This window comes from Eulemur rufifrons, chromosome 7 (genome assembly GCF_041146395.1).
Source record: "Eulemur rufifrons isolate Redbay chromosome 7, OSU_ERuf_1, whole genome shotgun sequence".
Classification (NCBI taxonomy): Eukaryota; Metazoa; Chordata; class Mammalia; order Primates; family Lemuridae; genus Eulemur; species Eulemur rufifrons.
This window is the reverse complement of record NC_090989.1, coordinates 156,944,163-156,956,386: the sequence shown is the minus strand read 5'-3', so window position 1 is coordinate 156,956,386 and position 12,224 is coordinate 156,944,163. Positions and strand designations below refer to the sequence as shown.

The 12,224-nt window shown below is 60.0% G+C and overlaps 1 protein-coding gene across 2 annotated transcripts; it reads left to right on the top strand.

Moving 5' to 3' along the window:
- The first annotated feature begins 3,301 nt into the window (after positions 1-3,301).
- On the top strand, positions 3,302-12,221 carry NT5DC2 (5'-nucleotidase domain containing 2). Of its 2 annotated transcripts, none has more exons than XM_069475809.1 (14): positions 3,302-3,629; positions 7,616-7,800; positions 8,010-8,084; positions 8,308-8,363; positions 8,458-8,551; positions 8,751-8,879; positions 8,966-9,026; positions 9,110-9,212; positions 9,321-9,422; positions 9,646-9,727; positions 11,325-11,411; positions 11,492-11,632; positions 11,717-11,781; positions 11,861-12,221. In XM_069475809.1, the coding sequence occupies exons 1-14, from the start codon at positions 3,410-3,412 to the stop codon at positions 12,120-12,122; spliced, it is 1,662 nt and encodes a 553-aa protein (XP_069331910.1). In that variant the 5' UTR covers positions 3,302-3,409; the 3' UTR covers positions 12,123-12,221. The 2 variants fall into 2 exon arrangements, with proteins under 2 accessions (XP_069331910.1, XP_069331911.1); XM_069475810.1 differs by having other exon boundaries at positions 3,386-3,629; positions 8,458-8,485.
- Positions 12,222-12,224: the final 3 nt, after the last annotated feature.

Sequence of the window (12,224 nt, the reverse complement as noted above, 5' to 3'; positions counted from 1 at the left end):
ACAGTGGTAATTAGCCAAGCTAAGCAAATCAGCTCTCTCCAGTGTTTAGACTGTAGAGTCCAGAGAGGACTAGCCAGTGCACAGCAGTTTCCATGAATCCTCAGGCTCCACCTCCTCCTACGTTGGCTGTGAGCAAGTCTGTTTCTTAGGCCCAAACAATGTCACTGGCAGGGGTGAAGGGCAGGCTTGGGAAGACTGAAGGTACGTGCCCTATCCTCGAAGTGCAGGGAAGGTCGCAATGCTGGACGCCAACGCCCGGCTTAGAGGAGAGAGGAAGCGATTGCCTAGCGAAAGGAATCGCACTTGCCCGTCTGAGAAGCAAAAAAGCAGCTCAGCTCTCTGAATGGAATGACTGGTCTGCAATATAAGAATATTCCCCAGGAAAAAGGAATCCCTGCCGCTTCGTGCATTCCTGAAAGTAAACGGAGGCTGCTGTACCCTCACTTACAGAAGGTCTCCTGGCCCACGCGCACTTTAATCATGATCCACTCCATCAATCCTCCCAGGACAAAAAAGAAGGGCAGGAACCTGTAGATGCCGAGTTGCTGCTTCCCGGGCACCCGTTGCAGAATCCGCCTCACCTGAGCCCTGGAGAACATGCTCGACTGAGGTCGTGTAGAGAGGTATGGCGGAACCAGGCGCCACCGGAGCGCCAGGACGCAGCCTAGGCCGCCGCGCTCAGAGGCCCAGACGCTGAGCTACTGCCGCCTGGTGAGAGAGAGCCGGGTCCACCAATCGGGGTGCAGCGGGGCGTGCGGATCCGCCAATCAGAGTACCGCGGAGCGCGCGTGCTCCGTGAGGCCGAGCCGAGCCACAAGGAGCTGGCGCAGGCGCCTTGGCGCTGAAGGCGGAGCAGCCCAAAGGGGCGGGGCCGTCCACGTGGCGTCGACCCCGCCCCGGCCCCGGCCTCCCGGGTGCGGGACTGGTCTCGAAGTTGGCAGCCGCGCGCCCTAAGCTGCCATCGCCATCTTTTTTCTTAATACCCTGGTGGAAGTGAGACCCTCTCTGATGGACTAATCCTGTACTGCACCACACTCTAAAATGCAATTATGCAAGGCCTTGCGTTTATTTCGGGCACGTGATTAGACTTCTAAAATAACAGAATTTGATATGCATTATCGAAAGCTTAATTTTATCATCACAACAAAAGTCTACAAACAACCCTAAAATTAATAGAAGCTATCATGTATGGGGCACTTACTGTTTGTTCTACGGGCATTTGTAGGTGTTCTATTCATAATAATCGCAGAAGAGCATGATGGTCAAAGAGCTTGGGGTGGCCAGGGGTGCTGGCTCAGGCCTGTAATCCTAGCACTCTTAGGAAGCCGAGGCGGGAGGATCACTTGAGGTCAGGAGTTGGAGACCAGCCTGAGCAAGAGTGAGACCCGGTCTCTACTAAAAATAGAAAAAATTAGCCAGGCGTGGTGGCGAGGCCTGTAGTCCCAGCTACTCGGGGAGGTTGAGGCAGGAGAATCACTTGAGCCCAGGAGTTTGAGGTTGCTGTGAGGTAGGCTGACGCCACAGTACTCTACCCAGGGCAACAGAGCGAGACTCTGTCTTCATTAATACATAAATAAATAAGAGCGTGGGCTTTTGTCAAACCACATCCCTGCTCCACAGGTACTACCTTAGCCTGTCTCTATTCCCAGAGGGTAAAATGTGGCACTTTCTCTACAGTATTATGATAATGATAATGATTTGCTGAGCTCTGGCTCTTCATATGTACTCCCTTAACTGAGAAGTTAAAAGATTAAGCCAGCTAGAAGCAGAGCTCTAACTCCAGAGCCTCCACTCATCATTATATCATGCTGCCTCACTGTGCTTGCTGAAGATATCTGTAAGGGACTATCACCCCATTACGTAGGGCTAAAATAACAACTGGAGGAACAGCTTTAGAATGGAAACAACTATTAGACAATCTTAAGAAAATCAAATGAAAGCTTAGAACCAATGAGGGGATTTGGTGATAGGGATCCAAAATATACAAAAGCAGACTGGAAGAGAGAAAAAGAACACGTACAGGGCCCCCAAAAGGGTCATAGGGCCGGCAGTAAATGGCCTGAGCTGCCCCCTGTAATTGGCCCTGAAGGGCCAGCCAGGAAGCCTCCTTCTGCTCTGCATTCACTGCGCGTGGGGACACACACACACACACAACCCCAGCTTGGTGCTGGCTCTTTTCTCTTGGTGGTTCTGAGGGCGGCACAATACAGGGTGTCCACTTGCCTGGAGGAGGTTCAGTGAGGCCAGGTCCCCAGAGCCCGCCTGGCTCACTGGAGTCCTCAGGGGCACCACCACCCATGGGCCCACCCTTTGGCCTCGATCCTCACCAGTGCCTGGCTCAGTGTCTGACACACTGTACATCTTCAGCCAGAGTTCAGTGGAGCTTCAAACACACCTGCACCCTTAAATCCGGCCAGGCTACCTCAGGCAATTGTGTTCCCACCTGGCCAGCTGCCCACCCACAGGGCCCAGGTGCTGGGTCAGCCGCCTCTAGGCCCAGTGCACAGCTTGGTGCCTGTGCAGGCTCTGAAAACATCTGAGTAGAAGAAATGTGGCGGGGGGACAGCGGTTCCAAGACGAAAAGGCGAATTTCCTTGGAAAGTCTAGCGACAAAGCTAAAAGAGACCGCGGCATCTCAAGAGGGGTCTGCGCCTGGAAGCCAGGAGCTGGGCGGGTCATGCGGCCATTTGCTGCGGTCAGAACCAAGCCGGCACAGTGACCCCTGGCCCACTGCTCTTCGTTAAAAGGGGTCACCTCCGGTACCGGGAGAAGCAGCTGCACAATGGACGTTGGCTGCCCTGCAGGTCCTGTGGTCTCACCCAGTGTGGGACTGGCACCAGGGAGAGCGTGGGTAGGGCTCTTTATTCGCTAAATAGATGAATTGAAGCGGCCCAGGCTCTGGTCAGCGGGCAGTCAGGGGCTGGAGGCGGGGGACACGGTCCCGCGAAAGGAGGACCCGGGGCCTGGGGGAGAGGAGCGGAGGATCTGGGGCCAGGAGGACCCAGAGGCGTGGGGGAGGGGCGGAGGACCCGGGGGCTGGGGTGGACCGCCGCGCTCCGGACCCCTCCTCTCGGCGCCTCGGCAGTGCAGCTGAGGAGTCTGAAGCCCTCCGACTTCCGACAGGAAACTGAGCCGCCATCGCAGCAGTGACGACCGAAGGGGGGCGCAGAGTCCTTCGCCGCCGCGCCGGAGACTGGGGGGAGGGGGCCCGGGAGCCCGGCCGGCCTGCCCAGCCGGGACCTCCCGCCCCCCGGGCCGAGAGGCGCTCCCATTGGCCTGCCGGGCTCCGCGCGCCGCGCCCATTGGCCGGCCGCCGTGAGCTGCACGCGGCCACCGTGGCGGGCGCGCAGTCGGAGGGCGGCGGGCTGGCCGGAGGGGCCGAGGGCAGCACGGGCGGCGTGCGGTGGGCATGGCGGGCGCGGGGCTGCGGGCGGCCGCTCGGCGCTGGCTGCTTGGCGGAGGCCAGGGCGGGCCGCGAGCCGCCTCGACCTCGCCCTCCTGCCCTGGCTGCGGCCCCCCGGGCCCCGGCGCCCACTGCCCCGGCACTCCCCGCTCCGCGCCCACCGGCGGCGCCGAACTCAGCGCACACCTGTGGGCCCGCTACCAGGACATGCGGAGACTGGTGCACGGTGGGTGAGCCGGAGCGGGACGTGCGCCGGAGGTGTCTCCCGCGGGGCGGACGGACGGACGGACCGAGCGCCAGGACACCGCCCCCGAGCTGTCGCGGGCGCCGCTCCTCTCGGAAAGCTCCCGGTGGGGCTCGCCGGGGCCCGGGCGCCCGAGGACCGGGTGGCTTTTTGGGAGAGGCTTGGCCGGGAGGTTTGTTCCCAGCTCGTACTGGAGCTTGAGGCACCCGTAGCGGCCGCCAGAGTGCTGGCCTCCCGCCGTCTTCCTTTGGGGTCCCGCCCGCCGGGAGGCCATAGCGGAAACGCCCCCAACCCCTTGTTCTGCGCCGGCCCGTAGTTGGGGCGGGAGTGCTGTGGGCAAAGCCAGCGAGCAGCGCTGGCCTGGACGGGCTCCTGGGGGCGGCCCGACCTAGGCGGACGCTGGCTGGACTTTTCAGACACACCTCTTGATTTCGCCCTGGAGGTCCAGAGCACTCGCAACATGCCAGGCGAGAGCGTTGGAGAAACCGGAGCAAGTCCCCCCAGTCCTCTGGAATCCAGAAGGGCTGCTACAGCCTTGACCAGGGCTGCAGGGGGCATTTGACCTCTGGTTCTCCTCTCTCCCTCTGAGAAATGGGATGATGAGGCCTGAGGCCCCCTCTCAGCAAGACCAGCCTGGGGTGCACGGGGTAGCCCGAGAGCTGAGAATGCGAGACATCTGCCCACTTGTTCGGGGGTGTCAAGTGGGGTCCTGCCTCTGCAGCAGGCAGATGTGGTTTGGGTCGTGGCCCTATCACCAGCCCGGTGGCCCTCAGCAAGCCTCATCCTCCCCAATCTCAGTGTCCTTGGGCACAAAACAGTCCTGAGACCTTTGTCACAGGTTGTGGTGATGAAAAGAGCCAGGCCAAGAATGGACAGAGAAACTTCCGGAGGAACCCCCAGGGGTGATGTGGCTTTCATTGTCTGATAAGACAAAGTAGCCCTGTCTGGAAGATTCCAATGGACTGGACAAGGGCTTCCACTGCAGCTGTGTGGACACCTGGGGAGTGGAGGGTGACCGAGACTCACTTCTTGACAAGTTGAAGGCAGAATAGTGAAGTCCCCTGAGGAAGGGTTGTTTTGAAGCCCTTGGGCCTCTATCAACCCTTGAGGTCCTGGGTTGAATTTGCCTCCGTGGAGGGGCAGGCCTGGGTGCTATTTAAGAAGTCTGCTCTGGGCCTGAAGCAGCCTGCCTTGGAGGTTTGAGGGGAGGAGAGGTCTACCGAGCATTGTCGTCCAGGGCCTGCCTGCTTCTGTGGATCCTCCCAGACCCCCTCAGCTCCTCTTCCCAAGGGGCCAGGTGATTTCCACCACATGCCGTGATGAGCACCAGAACAAGCCAACTTCACAGTCCTGGGCCCTGATGCTCTCCTCTCCATCTGGGTGATATTCTGGGAAGTGATGTAGGCTTTAGACTAATGCCTATGGCAAAACTTTGTCAGGGAGCCAGGCTCCAGGCCAGCCCCTGGGCCCTGAGAGCAGTGCAGCAGGACCCCCCGGCCCCACCTGGCCTCAGTGTGGTGACTTTGGAGGGCTAGGCTGAGGGACACGATGATTAAGGTAGGTGGGGTGACCTGAATGCAGATCTGAACTCCATTGCCTACTGCTGGGTGGTTTGGAGCAAATGACTTCACCTCTCTGTCCAGTTTCTTCTTCTGGACAACAGAGGAATAAGTTGTGACTACCTCACAGGACTGGAGTGAGGATTAAACAAGACAAACCTCCAAGGCACCCACAAGTGGGTGTCATGGCTGCCAGGGAGGAGTTGGCCCCTGGACGTGGAGCCATGAGCAGGTATGGGAGCTTGGGGCTGAGGAGAAAAGAGAATATAAGGTGGCCATAAGGGTGGCAGGCCAGTGCCGGGTCAGGGGGCACATCCTCACCTGGCCCTATACACCACCACCCTGTGGAAGGGAGTGGGACCCTGCGGCCCCCTGAGCTATGGTTTTCTTGGTCCAAAAATCAGGTCAGGAGGCCAAACCCTGTGGAGTGCTTCCTCATCCTGCTTTGTTCCTGGGAGGATTGTGTCCCTGGGCCCCTGGGAACATCCTCAAGGGCACAGGTGAAGGCCTGGTCTTAGCCAGAATTCTGTGCCAGCAAGAGTGGGGCTTCTGGACACTGCACCAAGAGCCACAGTCACAGCTGGTACCCAGGAACTCGGTGCCATGGGAAGGGTGAGGCTCAGGGTCCTAGTGACACCAGGTGAGGGGCATCTCTGAAGCGCCTCCCTAGAGGACTGCAGTTGACTGTGTCTCATGTGCATCCAAGTGAACAGTGTCCTGTCTGCACCCACGAATCTGCAGAGCAGCTGCTCTGTGCTGGCCTGGAAACCAGCTGCACCTGTTCCCCCACCCACACCCTGCACTTGCTCCAAAGGATAAGGGTGGGGGCAGAACCCTATGTTCCCAAGGGGCCTCCAAGGCAAATGCTCTGGGCATGGGAGCACATCAGCAAGGTGTCTGCCTCTTGAGTACAGCAGCTGCCAGGCACAGCCAGGGGCTTCTGCTCTGTGACTGGGACTAGCTGTGGCTGAGACAGGGATCGTGGAGACTTGGACCTGGGGTCCCTGCGAGGCAGTGCCCTGTGCACCTAGTCCTGCCTGCTCCCCTGTCCCTGCAGTCCCTGTTCATAGAGTGACATGGGGAAATTGAGGATAGGGAGATCATGGGCTTGGGAGGGACATCACCCATTTAATCCCGCATATGAGCCAGTACAGGGTGGGAATGTTGCACAGAGCAGCACCTTCCATGTGCCCATTTTAGTAAATATGTAGGTCAGTACAATTTTTAATACCCCTTTTTCTAAAGGAAACTGAGGCTCAAGAGCTGAGGTGACATTCCTGAAGTCACAGCCGTGAGAGGGCGTGAGCTCATCTGGCTGACTGCAGTGCCCTTTCCAGCACATCTCCTTTCCCCATCAGCCTCCACCACTGTACAGATGGGGAAACCAAGGCAGATGACCTGGGACCCCAGAGCCCATTCTACTCAGAGCCAACTGCGGCCTCTTGGGAGCAGCCAGGGACTTGGGGTGGCCATGACTGTATCCCCAGAAGGGAGCAGCAGCCTGTGTAATGGCCCGGAACCCGACATCACACATCCCGCCTGTCGTAATTAGCAATGTTCCCTGGCTAGAGCAAGCAAATGTCATTAGGTGGGCTGGCAGGCAGCTGAAATCCAATTAGAGGGACCTTGCTCTCTGAGCTGTGGCAGGTGCTCAGAGCTGGCAGCCTGAGCAGCAGAGGGGCTCCCTACCCCACTAATGTTTCTGAGCCCCGATCTGAGCTGCAGGCGAGGTGGAAACAGCTTTATGGCTTCAGCCTCCTAGTCTGGCCAAGACAGAGCCAGCACCCTCTGGGTTGGAGTCCTCAGTCCCCACATGCTGTCCTCACACCCCCAACGAGGTCAGGAGATGGCCAGTGGGCAGCCAGGTAGCTGAGAGAGGAGCAAAGGAGTTGCTCTCCTACAGGGATGAGACGGTGGTGTTTCTGAGTGGTTTTTGAGCAAGGGGGAGGATTTGCATTGTAGACCGTCCCAAGAGCAGCTGTTCTGGGGCTAGACAGTGAGGAGTTGAGTGCCCGTGTGCCTGCAGGGTGTTGCCAGGGTTCCAACACAGCCGTGTGTGTCTGATGGGGCTTTGTGGTGAGAGCCTGGAGGGGCATAGGCTTGGTGCCCCTGGTGGGCTACAGGTGGTGGTATACCACAGGCAGGTATACCTGGGGGACCAAGAGAAGGAGCTCCAGCCATGGGCTTAGCCCACCACCAGCTCTGCCTTACCCCAGCCATGTGACCCTGTGCAGATGACTTCTGTCCAAGTCTCAGTTTGACCATCTACAGCATTGGGCTAGGAGTTGCCATTGTGAGGTGTTTCATGAGGCTTACAGAGCTGGGCACCCACAAAGTACACAGGAACCATTAGCTGCTGTGGTGGTCATTGTCCCTGTTGTATCGCCTCCTTGCATCTCCTTCCTTTAGACCTTCTGCCCCCCGAGGTCTGCAGTCTCCTGAACCCGGCAGCCATCTACGCCAACAATGAGATCAGCCTGCGCGATGTTGAGGTCTACGGCTTCGACTACGACTACACACTGGCCCAGTATGCAGATGCGCTGCACCCCGAGATCTTCAGTGCTGCCCGTGACATCCTAATTGAGCACTACAAGGTGAGTCTAGCCAGGCAGGAGGCCCATGCCACTACCAGGTCCCAGAGGCTGGCAGGGTCCAGGTTGGCCTAAGCCCAGAGCTGAGTCATGGGCTCCCCTGACCTGGCAGCTGCCCTGGGCAAGTAGCTGGATTGACCCCCACAGTGGCAGTCCAGCCAGCAAGTGTGGTGGTGCTGCTGGCTTAGGCCTGGTCCTCTTCCCCCCAACAGTACCCAGAGGGGATTCGGAAGTACGACTACAACCCCAGCTTTGCCATCCGTGGCCTCCACTACGACATTCAGAAGGTGAGGGGCTGGACATTTACAGGGGCTACTTCCTTAGCCCCCTCTCCTCTAGAGGGGTTTCCTCACCTGTCCATCTCCTTGGCCTCCAAGCTGTAGCCTCCTCTTGGTGTGCACATGATCCCCTGGGTACCGTCCAGCTGGGGCTGTGGCATGGGGTAGAAGAGGCTGGCTCGGCCAGCAGCAAAACTACCCCAACGCCTGTCCTGGCCCCTGGTGCCCCCAGAGCCTTCTGATGAAGATTGACGCCTTCCACTATGTGCAGCTGGGGACAGCCTACAGGTCAGTGCTGACTCTGCCCTGACCCCACCCCAGCCCACACCACTGCCCAGGCTCAGGACCACTCTGGACTGATGGTGTCTGTGCGCCCACTCAGGGGCCTCCAGCCTGTGCCAGACGAGGAGGTGATCGACCTGTATGGGGGCACCCAGCACATCCCACTGTACCAGATGAGTGGCTTCTATGGCAAGGTACTCCCTCCATCCACTGCTGCCCGCAGCAGCCCAGCTCAGTGTTGTCGCTGTGGGTGCTGGCTGGAAGGCAGTACCTGTACCCTGACCCACAGGCTGCGCCCTCCACTAGTGTCCCAAGGCAGACTTGGAGCCCTGAGTCTCCAGTGCCAGGGGTGGTGGGGCCAGAGGGGTGTCTGAGAATGTGGCTCCTCTCTAGGGCCCCTCCATCAAGCAGTTCATGGACATCTTCTCACTGCCGGAGATGGCACTGCTGTCCTGTGTGGTAGACCACTTCCTAGGCCACGGCCTGGAGTTTGACCAAGCACACCTCTACAAGGACGTGACGGTGAGGATGCTGGGCCTGCCCCTTGGGTGGGGCAGGAAAGGCCCTCGTGGGCCTGCTGCACCCTCACTGTCCGCCCCTGCCCCCAGGACGCCATTCGAGATGTGCATGTGAAGGGTCTCATGTACCAGTGGATTGAGCAGGACATGGGTAAGGGTGGACGATGGTCCTGCCGTGGCGTGCCTGACCAGGGTGGCAGGGTTGGCCCTCACAGACCCACCTTCCCCCCTTAGAGAAGTACATCCTGAGAGGGGATGAAACGTTCGCTGTCCTGAGCCGCCTGGTGGCCCATGGGAAACAGCTGTTCCTCATCACCAACAGTCCTTTCAGCTTTGTGTGAGTCCAGCCCCACTGTGGAAGGAGGGGCAGGGCCGGTGCCCCTGTGGGGTGGGCAGGCACAGAGCCACCTTCAGACTGCCTGCTACCTCTACCACCTCTACATAGGGACAAGGGGATGCGGCACATGGTGGGTCCCGATTGGCGCCAGCTCTTCGATGTGGTCATCGTCCAGGCGGACAAGCCCAGCTTTTTCACTGACCGGCGCAAGTATGGGCCCGTCAGGGGTGGGCAGGGCCAGGGAGGGGGAATGGAGCCCCACCCCAATGAGGGGGCTGAGGCAGGCCAGCCTGGCCTTTGCTCACTGCTCTGCGTGCTTGGGGGTGAGGACAGCCCCTTGCTGGCATGTGGCCCGCTATGGAGGAAGGGGAGAGGTGCCCCCGCCCATGGCCCTGCCACAGATTGGCAATCAAGCCCTTCACCCCTGCCCCAGGCCTTTCAGAAAACTGGACGAGAAGGGCTCACTGCAGTGGGACCGTATCACCCGTCTGGACAAGGGCAAGATCTATCGGCAGGTGAGGGCCGTCTGGGGAGAAAGCACATGGTGGGGGCACAGGGCCCAACCAAGCCCCCAGGCTGTGCAGGGGCAGCGTCCGAGGAAGCAGCACAACTCCTGGGCCCTGACCAGCCCCGTGCCGTGGGGTTGGAGCCAGGGGCCACCAGGGAATGGCTGTCAGGGAGCAGGTCTGGGTGGTGTCAAGCTGCCTGGGTTTGAATTCCAGCTCCGCCACTCAGTAGCAGAGGGAGCCTGGCTGGTTACCTGATCTCTCTGTGCCTTACTTTCCTTGTCTGATACCATCTGCCTGAGTTGTGGTGTAAAGCCCTGCGAATGGCCAGCGATTGCTAAGTGCCCAGTGAATGGTACTTGTTAGCTGGGACTGTGCACTCTGCCACAGCTAGAATGGGTCTGGTTGGGGCCCCTGAACTGGGCCAGTGGGAGCAGCTCACTGGGCTCTCTGGGGAGATTCCCCCCTTCCTGTCTGTTTAGGACAACGGCAAGAGGGGGCCTGGTGCTGGGCTGGGGGATTGGGTGGCTACAAACAGGAGGTGATTAAGGTTTAGCCCTGGCTGGAATGCGGAAATCCTGGCTGAGCTGGGCTTCTTAGGTGTGGGGGTTCCACAGGCCTTGGGGTGGGGGAGGGGGGAAGCCAGGAGTTGGCCAGGAGAGCAGCGAGTGCCCCCGCCCTCTTACCCCTGCACAGCCTCCCACCCTGTGGCACCCAAAGCACTCACGGCCCCTCAGGCCCAGGTGCACCCCCTTAGCCCTGAGGGCCATGCGCTGCCTTGGCATCTGGCCAGGGCTGAAGAGGGTCACCAACCTTTGTGGGAAACATGTGCTTTTTTCTTCCCTGGCGGCTTTCAGGCTGTTTTTTATGCCTGATGTTCTGAAGCTTCCTGCATGCTGGCTGTGTTGGCTCCCGCCCTGGTTCTCAGTAGCCTATCTGAGTCCCGGCTTTCTCTGCCCTCCGGGGGCATGTCCTCAGTGGGCCCCCCTGCTCCTCAGCCTCTCCACTTGAACTTATTTCAACAATGAAGTTGTCCCACAACCACCTGCTTCCATCTCTGAGGCTCTTGGATGCACAGACTGCTCTTTGCTGAGTGCGAATTCCTCCTGCATCTGGGTGTGGGCTGCTCCCTTGTGAGCTTGCCTGAGTGTCTCTGTCTTTCTCTGGCTCTGGAGCGGGAGAAGCAGATGGCTCCAGTGAGGTCTTCCCTTGGCTCGCTGGGTCCCTCTGGGCTGAGGCTGGGGAGGCCAGCAAAGACTTCAGGGCCTCTTTGTTGCAGGGCCCCATGGCCTTCCTTGCAATTGCTTTCTCACAGACGGGGACTCAAGCCCTAGCCTGGGGTGGGTGTGAGGCCACAGGGAGGGGAGGCCCTTGAGGCACAGGCACCGTGCCAGGCCTTTAGGAGCCCTTCCTGCGGCAGGCAGAACCCCCTTCCCAAGTGGGAGGGGGAAGTAACAAGAGCTAGAGCCCAGGGACGGCACAGCAAGGCCACGGGAAAGGGCAGCCCGCATCCGGCTGGGTTGGGGCTGCCTCTGGAGATTTGGGAGGGAGGACTGGTGGAGGACAAGACGCACTTAGCCTAGCAATGTCCCCCTCCTGTCCCCAGGGAAACCTGTTTGACTTCCTGCGCTTGACAGAGTGGCGTGGGCCCCGCGTGCTCTACTTCGGAGACCACCTCTACAGTGACCTGGCGGTGAGGGGACAGGGCTAGGCTGCGGGAGAGGGCAGGGAGCCTTCCCAGCTGGCGCTGAGCCCCTCCACCCTATCCACCAGGATCTCATGCTGCGGCACGGCTGGCGCACGGGCGCCATCATCCCCGAGCTGGAGCGCGAGATCCGCATCATCAACACAGAGCAGTACATGCACTCGCTGACATGGCAGCAGGCACTCACGGGGCTGCTGGAGCGCATGCAGGTGCAGGGGGGTGGCCGGGAGGTGGGGGGGCAGGGTTGCAGCCTCCCAGATGCACACGCCCAGCGCACATCGTGTGTCCTGCAGACCTATCAGGACGCGGAGTCGAGGCAAGTGCTGGCTGCCTGGATGAAGGAGCGGCAGGAGCTGAGGTGAGCAGGGGCCTGGGCAGCAGTCCCGGCCCAAGCCCCTCCTGGCCCACCCCTCGAGCACCCGCATCTCCCTCCCCAGGTGCATCACCAAGGCACTGTTCAACGCACAGTTTGGGAGCATCTTCCGCACCTTCCACAACCCCACCTACTTCTCCAGGCGCCTCGTGCGCTTCTCCGACCTCTACATGGCCTCCCTCAGCTGCCTGCTCAACTACCGTGTGGACTTCACCTTCTACCCGCGCCGCACACCCCTGCAACACGAGGCACCTCTCTGGATGGACCAGCTGTGCACTGGCTGCATGAAGACACCCTTCCTCGGCGACATGGCCCACATCCGCTGAGGGCACCTTTATTGTCGGGGACAGGCACCCAGCCCCTCCTGCCCCGTCATCCACTCTGGACGTCTGTCCAGACAAGCAATAAAAGTGGTCTCCTTCCTGCAC